Source organism: Anolis carolinensis, chromosome 4, assembly GCF_035594765.1.
Source record: "Anolis carolinensis isolate JA03-04 chromosome 4, rAnoCar3.1.pri, whole genome shotgun sequence".
NCBI classification, from domain to species: Eukaryota; Metazoa; Chordata; class Lepidosauria; order Squamata; family Dactyloidae; genus Anolis; species Anolis carolinensis.
Genome location: NC_085844.1, coordinates 220,824,744 through 220,842,201, shown reverse-complemented (window position 1 = coordinate 220,842,201; position 17,458 = coordinate 220,824,744). Strand labels below are relative to the sequence as shown.

The 17,458-nt window shown below is 38.3% G+C and overlaps 1 protein-coding gene across 23 annotated transcripts in view; it reads left to right on the top strand.

Annotated features, from left to right (window-relative positions):
- The window catches only part of ptprt (protein tyrosine phosphatase receptor type T), an 845,816-nt gene that overhangs the window by 322,856 nt on the left and 505,502 nt on the right, over nt 1-17,458 (top strand). For all 23 annotated transcript variants that reach the window (XM_062979724.1, XM_062979726.1, XM_062979725.1 and 20 more), the window contains exons 4-5: nt 9,454-9,535; nt 16,014-16,129. In XM_062979724.1, coding sequence (XP_062835794.1) covers nt 9,454-9,535; nt 16,014-16,129 — 198 coding nt within the window. The remainder of the gene's footprint in view (nt 1-9,453; nt 9,536-16,013; nt 16,130-17,458) is intronic.

Below are 17,458 nucleotides of genomic sequence, written 5' to 3'. Positions count from 1 at the left end.
GAATATGTGATCCATTTAAAAATGGTTCAAAAGTCATTACAAAACTGGGGTTGTTGGCATTTTGTTTCTAAAGTGTTTCTAAAGTATAGCTAGTGAAAAATTTGTTACTATAATGAGAGCAATGAAATTTTGTTACTATTTTGTTATAGTGATTGAGCATAATTACTATAATTGGGGAAACTTCAGGGGCTACTTCCTCCCTCATTTTTACAGCTATCGGGGTGAAGTTCAGTACAATTGTAGAACGCATTTATCACTTTTTGCCCACCAAATTTTAGAATGTTTCACTTATCCATGGAATTTTTGGGGAATTTTTCAAGTTTTTATAAACAACATTGTTATATATATATTTCTAGTTTGAAAGTATTATTTCCTGTTTAATTGTGTAGTCCTTACTTTGAAATTAGTGGTTCTACACCAGGAACTTTGTTTTTGCGCAAATAATTTTGTTAAATGGGTGGATGATGATGATAAATTTGTGGGCTGGATAGCAAACTGTGCTATAACATGATGTCTCTCATGCAAAGACAAAGTTTTGCCATTTAATAAACGTTTTTATGATATAACCATTTAGGAAATGACATTTATAACCCAGGAACAAAACCATAGTGTAGAAACCATGAAAGCACCCCTGACAGATGGCCATTGAACCTCTGGATGATGATGATGTTGATGTTGATGATGATGATAACAACAACAACAACAACAACAACAACAACAATTGAAATGATCAGCAAACGAGTGCAAAAAGTCAAGAACTGGACATCGCCTGGTAGTGATCAATTTCATGGATTGTGGCTTAAATATCTGATTAGTTTACATGGAAAAATGGCCCAACAATTCAATGAGATGCTGCAGAAAAGGAAGTATCAGTGAATGGCTAAAAACTGGAAAAACATACCTGATACAAAAGGATCCAGCAAACGGAGCAGCACCAGGAAACTATGTTTAAACTACTGACTGGCATCAAAGCTGACAGAATTCAAGACTATCTTGAAGAAGAAAAAACATCTTGCCATAAGAACAGAAAGGTAACAGAAAAATCAGAAACTCCTCAAAGCACAGCAGACAAAAAAAAAAACAGTACAAGAAAACCGCACTACAAACTAGAGCTGACAGCTGGCACAACGAAACATTGCATGGAAAGTTCCTTGACAAAATTGAAGGAAAAGCTGATAAGAAGAAGACCTGGCTATGGCTCACGAATGGGACCCTGAAGAAGGAGATAGAAGGCCTGATCCTTGCAGCCCAGGAGCAAGCCATCAGAACAAATGCAATTAAGGCCAAGATCGAAAAATCAGCTGATGACCCAAAATGCAGACTGTGCAAGGAAGACGATGAAACCATTGATCATATCCTCAGCTGCTGTAAGAAAATCGCACAGACAGACTACAAACAGAGGCACAACTATGTGGCCCAAATGATTCATTGGAACTTATGCCTCAAGTACCACCTGCCAGCAGCAAAGAACTGGTGGGATCACAAACCTGCAAAAGTATTGGAAAATGAGCATGCAAAGATACTGTGGGACTTCCGAATCCAGACTGACAAAGTTCTGGAACACAACATGCCAGACATCACAGTTGTGGAAAAGAAAAAGGTTTGGATCATTGATGTTGCCATCCCAGGTGACAGTTGCATTGACGAAAAACAACAGGAAAAACTCAGCCGCTATCAAGACCTCAAGATTGAACTTCAAAGACTCTGGCAGAAACCAGTGCAAGTGTTCCGGCACATTGGGTGCCATGCCAAAAGCTCTCAGACGGCATTTGGAAACAATAGACATTGACAAAATTACGATCTGCCAACTGCAAAAGGCCACCCTACTGGGATCTGCACGCATCATCCAAAAATACATCACACAGTCCTAGACACTTGGGAAGTGTTCGACTTGTGATTTTGTGAAACAAAATCCAGCATATCTATCTTGTTTGCTGTGTCATACTATAATAATAATAATAATAATAATAATAATAATAATAATAATAATAATAATAATAATAATAATAATAAAAACATGCTCCTTGTTTGAAAGTGTTATTTCCTGTTTGATTGTGTAGTCCTTACTTTAAAAGTAGTAGTTCTACTACAGGAAATTTGTTTTTGCACCAAAAACTTTATTAAATGGATGGATGATGATGTTAAGTTAGTGAACTGGATAGTATACTACAGCAAAATGTGCTATAACATGACGTCCCTTGCGCAAAGACAACGTTTTTACAGTTTAGTAAACTTTTGCCATGTTTTTTATGATATAGTCAGTTAGAAAATGACTTTTATAGCCAAGGAACAAAAATAATAATTTATGGAACTCTGGCTGGTTATGGAGGGGCAAATCTCTCTGATGCTGTGCAGTGCACTGCATTCTGGGAAAAGTAGTTTACGAAAGGGCCCTCTTTTACCCCAATGGTGAGGCTCCATTAATTTAAAGAGGAAAGGCAAGGCACTAAGGCAGTCTGCTTGGCTTTGCTTTCAACTTTCCTTCCTTACATTGAATATGAAACTGACTTTGGGAGCCTTTCAAGATTTACAAAACCAAAACAAAAAAGTATGGGGTAAATTTTGATTCTTAAATTTTTGGCACAGGCCATGCCCATGTACAGTAGAGTCTCACTTATCCAACACTCGCTTATCCAACGTTCTGGATTATCCAACGCATTTTTGTAGTCAATGTTTTCAATATATCGTGATTTTTGGGTGCTAAATTCGTAAATACAGTAATTACTACATAGCATTACTGCACATTGAACTACTTTTTCTGTCAAATTTGTTTTATAACATGATGTTTTGGTGCTTAATTTGTAAAATCATAACCTAATTTGATGTTTAATAGGCTTCTCCTTCATCTCTCCTTATTATCCAACATATTCGCTTATCCAACGTTCTGCCGGCCCGTTTATGTTGGATAAGTGAGACTCTACTGTATTGGATATTACCTAGGAAGTATGAATTTAATGAATTTGATCCAAATTACAAGAACTAATAAAAATGCATATCTCTCCTATTTAGCATAAAATTCCACATTTATTTGTACTTTGGCAGTCCCAGACATGTCCCAGGCCAGATGATTCTTTCCTGGACCAACATGTCAGTTTTCTAGCCCTACCCAGAACAGCAAAAATGTTCCCAATTCTAGGTTCACAGTATTCAGCTTTTCCATGAGTTTTAGTATTGTACTATCTATCTATATCCATAATAAAAGTGAAAACCTGTATGTGTGTATGTGGCACGGGTCCACTCACACAGACAGCCTCCAGCCTCCACAAACAGGCTATAGTTCCCAGTGCTGACATTGCGGTTACAGCAAGCTCCATGAACATGTAGCCCAACCCCTGCCAATGTTCTCCCCAAACACTACGGCCCACCACCCAAGGAATGCTTTCATTTGGGGACCATTCCATCTTAGATTTTGCTTTTTCCACCACAGGCAGGCATCCCAGGGTTCTCCATTGTTGGGATTTTGCATGATCCCACCTACTGCCCTTCCATTTTAAATCTGTCTGCATAACAAACAGAGCAGAACTGAGCAACAACTAAACTTACTGGAGGCGTTTGGGGGATTGACGTTGTAGTTTAACCTGCATCAAGTCAGAGCGTTGTGACTCCTACTGGGGAATTTACAGGAGTTGTAGTTCACCTACACCCAGAATTGTTGCCAATTGTACGCCGCCCTGAGTCCCTCCGGGTGAGAAGGGCGGGATAGAAATATTTGAAATAAATAATAAATAAGCACTATGAACCCAAACAATGATGGGCCTGGACCAAACTTGCCATGCATCCCCGATATGGCCAGATGTGAATACTGGTGGGTTTGGAGGGGAATGGGCTGGACATTTGGGTGTTGTAGGTACTGGGATTTATAGTTCACCTGCAATCGAACCCCACCGATGATGGACCAGGATCAAACTTGGCACAAAGAGCCCCCATAACCAATACAACATATTGGACAAGTTTGGGGAAAAGGGAGTTCACCTGCATCTAGAGAAACAGTGACCCCCACTGACAATGGACCGAGACCAAAATTTGCACAGAGAAGCCTCATGACCAACTGAACATACTGCAGGGGTTGTGGGAATGGGCCTTGCTTTTGGGAGTTGTAGTTCTCCTGCATCCAAAGACCACTGAACCCAGCCAGTGATGGATCTGGACCAAACTGGGCACACAGACTGAACATTGCCTGCTGTGGATACTGACAGATGTTTCGGGACAATTGCCCTGGGAATCTGGGAGTTGTAGTAGTTCACCCCCATCCAGAGAGTGCTGCAGCCAGGCGATGACCAGCCAACGACAGATCTGGACCATGCTTGCTACACAGACCCAAAATGGCCAACTTTGAATACTGGCAGGGTTTGGGGAGGATTGAACCACGATTCTGGGAATTGTAGTTCACCCACTCTAAACTGAGAATACCTAACATTCAAATACAAATAATGCCTTTTTCAAATAACCCGGGCACCGCCGGGTCCCCAAGCTAGTTTAAAAATAAATAAAAAATTGTTAACAATATGGCATATTTGCATAATGTAAGTATCTTTTAATATAACAAACAAGAAACTCACCTGGCATTGCATATTATTTTCCCCCAAAGAAAGATTTTCATTGTTAAAATAAAATATTTCGTTCATAGGTTCACAGACTAAGAAGATAATAATGAATTTACCATTTAACTAAAGCATCTCTCCATAGGTCCAAATGTGACTCTGGAGGAAGTGAAACTCCCTGTTGTCACTGATGAAATTAATAAAAGGAAAACACTTGGAAAATAAGCTTAGTTCTGACTGGATATTTCTATCATCTTGTACAATTGATGTCAGCTTTTCTATACGTGTTTTTTTCATGCCAGACTTTAATTAAGAATGTCAGCTTTTTCCAAGTGTGAGCTATTAACAGTCTTATAGCAAAACCAAACCAAAAATGTTATAAGATATTTAGGATTTAATGTTTCACAGTTGTCACAAAATATGGAGATTAGTCTTCTTTTGGGACCAACAGGAACTGTCCAGTTGACATATTTTTAGAAATATATCTTCCCAAAATTCAGAAACACTGGAATGTTGTCCCAAATTCGATATTCAAGGGACAAACAAGCCATGTTGCTTGGAGCATCCCAGAATCTCAAAGGGTGACTAATACTTCATTTTATATTAATCACTGACAATAACTTACTGTTCATATTAATATATTTAGAAATGTCCCCAAACTGGAAAAATGTGTTACATCAAATGCTTTTTATTTTTAATTGGGCTTATTATGCATTTGTTTTAGAAATCAGAGATACCTTCATTTCAAATCTGATTATTAATCCATTCTACATAATTATATTTTGACAGAACATTGTAAGGTTATAAATTAGAAAGGTGAAACACTTGTTTAAAATATAGAAAGGACTTCATTAATTAAATGAAATATAATTAGATATCCAAAACAGCTACAAAGATATTGATTCTGATAATAGGTTTTAAGCTTTTGTGACATTAACTGACAATCATTGTTTTTCTTTCTTGTAAGGTTCTTCTCTACAGATATCATACAGGAAGGTTCACAATGATGCACCTAACTTTTGTTGAAATAGAGGTTAAAACAATGACCCTCATAATGACCTATTATTATTATTATTATTATTATTATTATTATTATTATTATTATTACCTGCAATAATTATTACCTGCATAATTAATACCTGCAAAAGTATTGGAAAATAAGCACGCAAAGATACTGTGGGACTTCCGAATCCAGACTGACAAAGTTCTGGAACACAACACACCAGACATCACAATTGTGAAAAAGAAAAAGGTTTGGATCATTGATGTTGTTGTCCCAGGTGACAGTCGCATTGACGAAAAACAAAAGGAAAAACTCAGCCACTATCAGGACCTCAAAGATTGAACTTCAAAGACTGGCAGAAACCAGTGCAGGTGGTCCCGGTGGTGATCGGCACATTGGGTGCTGTGCCAAAAGATCTCAGCCGGCATTTGGAAATAATAGACATTGACAAAATTACGAACCGCCAACTGCAAAAGGCCACCCTAGTGGGATCTGCGCACATCATCCGAACACTTGGGAAGTGTTCGACTTGTGATTTTGTAAAACAAAATCCAGCATATCTATCTTGTTTGCTGTGTCATACAATAATAATAATAATAATAATAATAATAATAATAATAATAATAATAATAATAATAATAATAATTTGCCATCCTTCAAAGGCATTAAATAATTATGTGGCACTGTGAGGGTCATTGTCTTAACCTCTATTTCAACAACAGTTAAGTGCACCTTCTTGGATGATATCTCTAAGGAAGAAATTGATTTTAGGGAATCCACGAAGATTGCTGTTGAAAAGATAGCCCTCCTTGTTTCCTCATGTACTCTGTAATATCTAGTGAAATTCAGTGTGGTAACATAACTTTATAGTGTTAATTCCTCTACCTCAGTGGTTCTTAACCTGGGGTCCCCAGATGTTTTTGGTCTACAACTGGTCCAGAAATCCCAGCCAGTTTACCAGCTGTTAGGATTTCTGGGAGTTGATGGCAAAAAAATCTGGGGACCCTAGGTTGAGAACCATTGCTCTACCTTTACAGCAGTAACAAGTGAAGTGGAAGATTAAATTAAGGACCTCATCACATTTGCCACCAGAATCACCACGGATTGTGGCAAATCTGGCAGTACCCAGTGATAGTGTGCGCTGGTTCAGCTTCAGTTTTGCCTCAGACCCTCGCTGGAAGTAGATGTACGTCATGGGATGGGAGCCGGTGGGCTCTGTGGCAAAACTGAAGAGGAACTGGCATACACTATGGGATTTTAACCCATCTTATGTGACATGTCAGTGTATTCTAAGTTTCAGTAGTCATTGCAGAAGAGGAAAGAGAGTGACCAAGGTTTTCTAGGGTCTTTTCCATATGGGCTGAATAGTTCTCATTGATCATGAAGTTGCTCCTGGTTTCATGATGTCCAGGGATTTCCAATTCTTACCACAAACAGGTCCATCCAGTTTAGCTCCCTGTTGGGAAAATCAGGGAATACTCCAGAGTTTGGCCAAAACTCTGGAGTAATCTCCATATTTTGGGTAATATGTGCACAACCCAACCAATTCAAATACAGACTCATCAGACAGAGGAAAGGGGGGGGGGGAGTCACAGAGCCAGAGAGTCACAGAGCTCCAGGAAAGCCCCTGGTTGTTGCAGGTTCCCCATGGTGACAACAGCAGAGGTACTCCTGCAACCAGGGAGAAGGAGGAGGTAACCTCCATTTTATCCCCATCAAAGTCCACCATTTTATATGCATTTTGACTAATGTGTGCATTGCACATTTATTCCATTTTCCGATTATTATTATTTTTCAGTTTTCAAATGCTCATTTCTTTTTCTTCATTAAAATTCATCATAGGGATCAGAGAAAAATATTGATCTCCAAGACAATATTATTTTTCTCCATTTCCAGTTTGAGGACATCCTAAATAGATATTTTCTGTATGTAAATATGATATAATGAATTCTTTTACCTGTGTTGACAGAATTACTTTTGTTGTTTTGTATTGCCTAGGTACATACTTACATTGGGGGGAGGGATTCATGCAGCTCAAACCCTGGATTGAAAAATCTCAATGGTCCTGTTCTAGCAGCTGCCCTGAATATAGTTCCTCTTGATTAAGCATTCCAGTACAGATGCATTTCTTTCAGCTCCATTTGAGCTTTACTGCCATGAATACTTAGGTCAACAATCATACCAACAAGATCTCTCATAGTAGCAACATATGTTGTGTCAGTATTCCATCTCTACTAAAATGTGGATTTTAGGATTTGCACTGGCTGAAATGCTGGGATTAGAATTACTGTGAAAACCAGGACATGGCTGTTGTCTACAACCAGATCATGTCTAACCTTAGAAAGTGAGGAAGCTCAGCTCTGGCAAGTATTTGGGTCGGAGACCATCAACAAAAACCAGGTGCTATATTTTAAAGAAAGGAACTGACAAACCACTTTCCTTGCCTACAAAAGCCCCATGAAATGCTATCAACAAGCAACTTAAAGATAAATACACACTTGCATCCTTGAAAAGAAGGAAGCTAAGAAGCCTTTCAGCTTGATAACCAAAACCAGGAACATTTCCTTGCCATCCTGAATTCAACCTCAAGCAGGCTTCTTTAACAGTCCTACTCACAGACCATGGGACTGATTACAGATGTGTCCTGCCACTGCCTTAGCACTTACCACAACTTACCTATGATATAATCTTGCTCAAAAAGGTGCACATCTTTGGTTCTGTGGACCCTCTAAAATAATTTTGGAGGGATTGCTATGCTCTTCCTCATCTGTTATTAATCTTCCACATTTCAATAAAAAGCAGATAATACTGTTCAGGTTTTTTTTTCAACCATGCTAAGCTTAAAATACAAATTGAAAACATCGAAATTAAATCTGGTTAAGGATTGCTCTGGGATATGCATGTAAGGGGAAATTACAAAAGACAATGTCAAAGAGGTGTAAATAAAGGGGGGGGATAAGGTTCCTTGCTGAGTAGTTGTTTTAAACATAATTATCACCAGACAGGCCCGTAGCCAGGATTTTGTTTCGGGAGGGGCTGGGATTTTGGTTCGGGGTGCTGAGTCTGAGCGGGAGAGGATCTACCCTAGCAAACCTTTCATATGGTTATCCCAATACCCCCATGCATATGGGATATATTGAGCATGGTGATCAAATCATGATATGAATAAACATAACAGTTTAAATAATAAATGTAAGGCCTTCTCGTGGATCACCCTGAGAATTTTGGGGGAGGGGGGCTGAAGCCCCTCAAGCCCCCCCCCCCCCCCCGGCTACATGCCTGTCACCAGAGCAATCGTTCCTTTTTAATTCTAAGTTACATGTGTATTATGAAAATGCCATGTTGTGGCCAGGGACCACTAAGACAGGGGAAAGGTGGCTTCCAGGTAGTGCCAAATTGTATTTTATGTGATTGGGTATTGGAGGTACCTTCTCATCTTTATGATAGCTCAAGGAGTCTCCATACAGACACCAGATCAGACCCACATTCTGGATCAGCCTGGATTTGAACTATAGTGTCATGTCTTCATGATTCTGAGAGCTATCAGCCTTTGTGATCAGCATGCTTAGCTTAAAATATAGCTATCTTCATGGTGGTTTGTGTTTTTTTAGTAGCATGTGGATTAAAAAACGAATGTAAGACCTAGTGATGTATACTATATATTTCTTTTCAATAGAGATATGCAGTACTGGGGAAAGTGTATATGTATGGATTTTCTCCCCTATTTACTCATGAATAAATAGGAGGGAGAGGTAATTTGATTTGTCTATAAAAATAATTAATATTGATGAGTTGTGAAATTCTGTTACCTGATATTTTTTGTTTTCTTTAAACTTTTAACTATCAGTGAATGGTTTAAATATTTCAGAGAGTGTATTTAAGCAGGGGGTTTTTCACTGTGTATTACAGGTGATATTTGAAGCAGTTTCATTGAAAGGGCATCCTGGGTACATAGCTGTGGATGAAGTCAGAGTCCTTGCCCATCCATGCAGTAAGTATCCTTCCTGCCTTCCTTCCTGTTTTTCTAACCATAGTGATGTGTTATAATAGGCCTTGCCTGAAGAGGAGTAATTCCCCCAATTCAATCAGTTCTGAACATCTTCTTTTATTTCTTCCAAATACTTACACAGTGTAAGCAATCAGCCCTGAATAAATACATAATTTTTTCAAGTTTTGCAACAGGCAGAAGTCCTATGAATGTGTAAATAGTGCCAAATTCCATTCCATTATTAAGTGAATATAAAGCCCTGATTGTTAGTTCTGATTTCGTCAATTGAAGGAGAAGAATTACAGGGTTCTGATGGTACCCTATAGAAGTAACTTAAAGGGAGAATTTGGGGAGAACCTTCATGTATACAGCTAAGCAAATTAGTGTAGCATTCATTTTGAAGAAATGCCTTGGAGTGCCTTTTCTTTAAAGGAAAGCAAATCTTTTCAGTACCTCTATGAAAGAATTTAAAGAATATGTATCACTTTCAAAGCATGCAATTTCTACTGTGAAGTAGAAAAGAAAGTCAAAGATTGTTTCACTACATTCCCTAGGCTGTGAAATTTTCTTTCAGCAATTTTGTCCCAATTTATTTTAAAGCATTCAGTTAGGAATATGTACCCAACTGTCATGAGAAATGTCTAATTCATCATACTGAGATAATACATCTGTACAGTACAGAATTCAGAGACATTGTCATGTTAGTCTGGATTGGATTTGCTAAAAGTTCTAAGAAGAAAGACCTGCTATAATTTTTTTATTCTGTTGGGATGAATTTATCACCTGGAAGGTCTCACTGAACCATTAGCTGCTTGAATCTAGTATGTTAATACAGAACTAGGTCTGCTTAGAGATTTATAACCTTCTAGAACCATCACTGTAAAACAAAAATCGTAGTTGATAATCCATCTCTGTACTGTCCACAAAAGTACTGATGATGGTGATGATAACATAATGTATCACATGTAGATTTCAGCATGTTCTTTGGTAGACCCATTGCAGCATGGTTTGATGGAGTACCTTATTAAGATTTGCCCAAAAGGACTGGACTAAAACAACTACCAAAATTGTAATTCTGGGGCTAGTTTTGTCATTGTGTGACTGGTTCACCTAGTTTTGAAGGTTGTGCTTATGACAGTAGTATCAACTTTGATTTTATATCTGCATATTGCATTTCTCTTCAGCCTAAAATGTATATTTCAGTATAAAGTTGTTGTGGCCTGCTAGCATCATTTGAAAAGGAAAATATTTGATCTACCTGTCAAGGCTTTAATTTGAAACATGGGCAGGATAGAGTGAAAGGAAGCCTTCTCCCATCTCCACAGACAGCAACTTTTCAAACCAATTCCAGGAAGGGAGAGAAACCACGACTGCTATCTGACTAAGCAAAAGTCTGCACTCAGACCAGGTAAACAGGCCCATCTTCTCAGTCCCTCTGTTGGACTCGTTATTTTGGAGCCAAATCTGAAACAGAACAAAAAAAAATCTGATTCTATCCCACCTTTCTTCTGAGGAGCTCCAGGTGACATACATTTTTCTCCTTTCTTACAGTATATATTTCTGTTAGAAAATAGTGATACAGTACTTTAATACTAGTATATACAATTTATTCTCTTTGGGACCACATGCAATTAACAGCTACTTCCTTTGTAACCACTGAAATGGAAGGGTTCCACATATTTTTCCTCTTCATCCCATTGATTAGGTGGACTACAGGAGAAAAATACAGAACCTTCGTTTCTGATAATGTGCTTTTTCCATCGCTAATAGCAATTCCAGTAAAAATCGCTGAGTGATAGGTGAAAATTATCACTGATTTGTATTTGCAAATGACAATGAGAGATTCCAAAAATATCATTGCAACTGGGTGATTTTTTTTTTTAAACATATTTTTCAGTATGGCCAAAAAATCATGGTTTGGTTTTGTGAGCAAAATATACTGGCTTTGGCAAAATATAGTGTTTGTATTTATGGACAAAAGGGAAGCTCATCACCAACTCTTTTGGTGTTGCTAGTACCGTTAGAGGTGGTAAAGAATGCAATAATAAAAAGGTAATGTTTTCACTAAGATGCTTTTGTCACTGCCTGATAACAGGGGTCTTTCAGAGTTAGAGAAGATAGGGACAGTTTCCGGGCTACTCTCCAGCAGGAAGTTGCAGAAACTGAAGACCAATTACCATAATTCATTGTTAGACCAAAAGACAATGAGAGATTACACTGATCCCAGGAATGGTTAAATTGGAGACGTTAAATTGGAGGCACCTGATGTCTTGAGACAGCTAGCTATGCATCTCCCATCCATTCTCTGGGAGCTTTTAAAAACTTTGATTCAGGCTTTTATGGTGACTTGCAGTAATCTCCAGCATTCATGTTTTTCCTGAACTTGATTGGCTATGATTAACAACACAGTTTTACCTACTGACTTGTTATAATAACTCCTGGACCAGCGGATAATCACCTTCTTCTTTCATCCTTCATCTTGTTGGATACCCTGAGAATGACCTGGACTGAATTAACTACATGGCAGCTATTGTACACCAACTACCTGGTCCCTAGGTCCATTGCTGCCTGTACACATATTTGCATATGAAGGAGAAATGCCTTCTCCAAGAAGATTATTGAATAAAACATTTTGTTACATTGCACAGGTGCTGGCAAAACTTTTAATTCAACCAACATTCCTGGTTAAATGATATTTTCCTATATTAGGACTCAAAACCTACCTTTCACAGACTCCTTTCAGAGAGCTTGTGATTGGGAGATCTTTAACTCCTGCGTCAGAGTTACTTTGTCAGCTTATTTTTCCAGATGAAAGTCCATGAAATCAACACACATAATTCTGAAGAAATGCAATTTTTTCCTGCATAAGTACATCCAAGTATTTCCTTGCAGTTCAGTGTAGGTTTTGGGCATGTATATCAACTCAGATTATCCCCAAATACTGGACATGGTCTTAAAGTTTTAAAAAACTGATCTATTCTGCTTCAGTGGGTAACTATTTCACAATGTAAATTGTAAGCCAGAAGATTTTGGATAAAATGGGAATTATGCAGGATATTCCACTATCTAATCCAGGTTGGTAGACTTGCATTAGTATTCGGATAAAAGTGGACAAAATGAAGTCACATCGGCTCTCCATTTCTCAAGGGGTTTGAATTTCAGTTGCAGATAATTTTTGTAGGCCTTTCCTTTCTGACCAGCTGCAGGTCTGTCTTGCCTAAACTAAATTTCAGTTTATTTTTCCTCATGCAGCTGCTTGCCATATACAAATATTGATTCAATATTTTAAGCACCTAAAATATGGAGTAAAACTTACTATTTATATTTTGAAAACTTTTTTGACTTTTAGGTATGATACTGTTCAAATATCTTCAATATAACTTGGGAGCTATCAACATTAGCATGAAGTAATCAGCCCTCTTTTATTATATTTTGTTTTAGAATATAATTTCATTTTATTTGTCTCTTAGTAATTAGAAATGACTTAATGTGAATTAAAGAGATCCATTTTTATACACTGTAGTTGAAAAGAATGAAAGGTACTGACTGTCAAAACCATTTGCTATAAATATTCTGCAGAAGCAGTATTGTTTTGTTCCAAGGTCTCTCCATTTCAGGTGACAGATCTATGACCCTGTCTCAGCCAGCAGCTAGTACATCAATAAATTGTGACATGGATAAACTACTGACCAGCTAAAGGGATGGCATAGCACTATTTAACTGCACTGGCTGGTATTTCAGGAATGTAGTAAATGCTACTCACCAGATGCTAGCTAACCTCTTGTAGGTTTGTCTAGGGCAAATGGAAATGTCGGCAAACAATTTTAATCAGAAAAAAGGCATAAGAGAAGCATTTAAACGTTCTCTCTCCACATTGTAAATACAATCTGAATCCATAGCTGTATTAACCACAGGATATCGTAATCATGTATCTCCCACGTCACATATAGCTACACATTAAATTTTGGCTGTGAAATAATAAATAAAAAGCTCATTGCCAAATGAGCTTTTTTTAAAAAAAATAATAAAATAAAGTGCAGTTTGGGAAAATATTCTATGGCACTATCTTTGGGAAGCCTGATATGACCAACATTTTGCATTGTCTGCCTATAGTTTATAATCATACTAGGAAACCAAACACCTGACAAGAGGCTTCTCCTTATTCATTCACTCAGTCTTTTCCGACTCTTCATGACCTCATGGACCAGTCCATGCCAGAGTTCCCTGCGGGCTGTCGCCGCCGCCAGCTCCTTCAAGGTCAAGCCAGTCACTTCAAGGATACCATCCATCCATCTTGCCCTTGGTTGGCCTCTCTTCCTTTTTCCTTCTATTTTCCCAAGCATCATGATCTTTTCCAAGCTTTCCTTCTCATGATGTGGCCAAAATACTTCATCTTTGCCTCTAATATCATTCCCTCCAGTGAGCAGTTGGGCATTATTTCCTGGAGGATGGACTGGTTGGATCTTCTTGTGGTCCAAGGCACTCTTAGGATTTTCCTCCAGCACCAAAGTTCAAAAGCATCTATCTTCCTTTGCTCAGCTTTCCTTATGGTCCAGCTCTCTCATCCATATGTTACTATGGGGAATACCATTGCTTTAACTATGCGGACCTTCATTGCCAGTGTGATGTCTCTGCTTTTCACTATTTTATCGAGGTTGGCCATTGCTCTCCTCCCAAGAAGTAAGTGTCTTCTGATTTCCTGGCTGCAGTCTGCATCTGCAGTGATCTTCGCACCTAGAAATATAAAGTCTTGGTTTTCTTGATGTTTGACTGCAGCCCAGCTTTTTTACTTTCTTCTTTCACCTTGGTGATAAGTCTCCTCAGCTCTTCCTCACTTTCAGCCATTGGTGTAGTATCATCTGCATACCTAAAGTTGTTAATGTTTCTTCCAGAAATTTTAACTCCAGTCTTGGATTCGTAAGCCCTGCACATCACATGATATGTTCTACATACAAGTTGAATAGGTAGGGTGAAAGTATGCAGCCCTGCCGTACTTCTTTCCCAATCTTGAACCAGTCTGTTGTTTCATGGTCTGTTCTTATTGTGGCTACTTGGTCTTTATACAGATTTCTCAGGAGACAGACAAGGTGACTTGGTATCCCCATACCACCAAGCACATGCCACCATTTATTATGATCCACACAGTCGAAGGCTTTAGAATAGTCAATTAAGCAGAAATAGATGTTTTTCTGAAACTCTGCCTTGCAAGATCCTGAGCATTACCTTACTGGCATGGGGCAGCATTAGCTAAAAGAGGCATTGTTCTGTGAAATTATGTCATTGAATAGAATACTTTGGCCTATGTTGTAGGATTTGCTCTAGTTAACATATACATTTAGTTTACAAACAAAATAAATTGGCAATATAGTAGGCTCACTGGGGTTTGTTTCCAGGACTTACCCATGGATACCAAAATCTGTGAATGCTGAAGTCCCATTGCATACAGTTGCATAGTACCATGGTGTCCTTTATATTAAATAGCAAAATCAAGGTTTGGTGTCTGGACTTTTTCATGTTTTCAAGCCATAGAAATATGATTGGAGTTGTCCCTGTCCAGGTGTGTGATCACTCATGGTCCTCCTTAAGAGGATACTGTGTTTTGTTTGTTTTAAAGAAAGCTTTCTGAGCTATTATTTGTAAAGACAAAATCCAATTATGTTAGAGGAAAAGTCCCCCCTGTCCCCAAAGGCAAACCTTTTGTAGCATGTACCTGATACTGGTCAGCTGAAACAGAGTAAATTTTATCTCCATTTGTCCCTTCTTATTTAATACAACTATAGATTTGATTGAACATTATAGAGAACTGTCAGTTTTATTTTCTGTTCCTCCAAAACCTATAGGAAGAGTTGATAGGACAAAGACAGTATCAATCTGAATGCATATCACTAGTAAATAGTCACTGCTCAGGATACAAGCCCAGCTTCTTTCACTTCCAGTTGCAGTGCACTCCTAGAGAATGATGAGTTTCTGTAGCAGTGCATCTCCTCTGTCTATGGAGATTCTCCACATGGCTTAAAATCCTCATTTTCTATCTCTGGAGATTCTCGGCTTCAAATTGTCACTTTTTATGTGCAGAAATCAACAAAGTGATGATACAGTAGGTGAGGCTAGAAGACTCCCTCTCCACACATGCTTCATGAATGACTGAGTGAATCTTATCCAGACTTAAGCCTATATATACTTTCTTCCATGTAAGCTCCACTGAAGACAATAGGATTTATCTCTGAGTGTATTTCAGTATGATTGGATTTAATCAATTGCAGATGGCTGCCATTTTTATTTCGATGTCCTTAGCTAGAGTGACAGAGTCAAACTATTTTTAAAAGCAAAACAAAAGGGGAGCCTAGCAGTGATTTTCTAAGCCATTTATTCTTCAGGAAACCTGGCATACCCTTCAAGAATAGCTGACAGTCACATTATACCTCTGCCATTATTATGTACTGTGGTGCTCTACCCAGGCATTTTTTTTTATTTTTGTTAGGAAAAGCTCCTCACTTCCTGCGGCTTCAGAACGTGGAGGTTAATGTTGGACAGAATGCAACATTTCAGTGTATTGCTGGAGGAAAGTGGTCTCAACACGACAAACTGTGGCTACAGGTACAGTAGACATGAAGTCTTTGTTATTTTTCAGACGTTTCAAAACAAAAATATGGCTTCGTACTTCGAGGGGGGTTGTCTATCATTTTCAATAAGCAGCAGGATATTTTGCACTTGTGGTGCTAGATATTTTCTTGGACATCAAAAGAATGGAAGTCTATTTCATACTTTGAACCATACTATGAGCTTCTTAGATTTGTACAATGAAAATGTTGTCAACTGAAAAAGATTATAGATCAAATTTATAACCATCAGGATTAGTACATCAGATTGTGTGTGTGTTATATGTGCCTTCAAATCATCTGTAACTGTATGGCAGTCCTATGAATTTCACAAGGTTTTATTAGGTAATAGAGATTCAGTAGTGATCTTGCCAGTTCCTTCTTTTGAAATATAGCCCACAGCATCTGGTACTTGTTGCTGGTACTTATCAGGGCAGACCATCCTTGGCTTTTAACATATCAGATAAGATCTAGTGCCTTTAGGGCAGAGGTGTCAAACTTGTAGCACTCCAGGTGTGTTGGATTTCTGCTCTCCGAATTCCTGGCCATTATACAAGCTGGCTAGAGCTTCTGGAAGTTAGAGCCCCAAATATCTGGATACCTCTACCTTAGAGTATTTTACATACTTCTTTTTTAAAAAAATTGCTCCAGATAACATATCTGAGGTTGTAGAATTGGAGTTCTGAATCATGAAAAAAAGGTACAAATATGGCACTGGATGCTGATACATGAAAAGTGTGAACAGTGTCAATATGGGTCATGTGGAAAGGGAAAGGAAAGTATATAGAATTGACCTGCCTTTTTATCAATATACATTTTGCAAAAATACTTTTTAGATTAAAATTTCAACAGATTTGCATATACATAGTGAAAAATAGATAGGGGAAAAACAAAGCAAATCACACATCCAACACCTGCTGAGTTTATCCTTAAGTGGCCCTGACAGGGGAAGAGAAGAGGAAGGAAGACCCAGCTTACACAAAGTCCATGTAAACACCAGAAGCCCAGATGCTTCCCTGACTATCACTACATTTTCTGCCCTTTTGGCAAAGTAGCCTGGAAATGAAGATAAAATCTTTTCTCTCCTCTCCCTCCCCCCGAAGTTTATTATGCACTGTTTATGGGCTAGATACAGGTGGCATCTAATGGGGTCATTCTGCATTCACTCTCATGGCTCTTTGTAGGATGTTCATCTCTTTACATTGGTTGGTGTAAGGTGACTGCAGAATCATCTGGGAGATGTGTTTTTTAACATGGTCTTTAGTTAGCAGAGTTCCCCTCTCATCCCTTCTTGTTCCCCTATCACTGCAGCAGGTGCTCAATATTT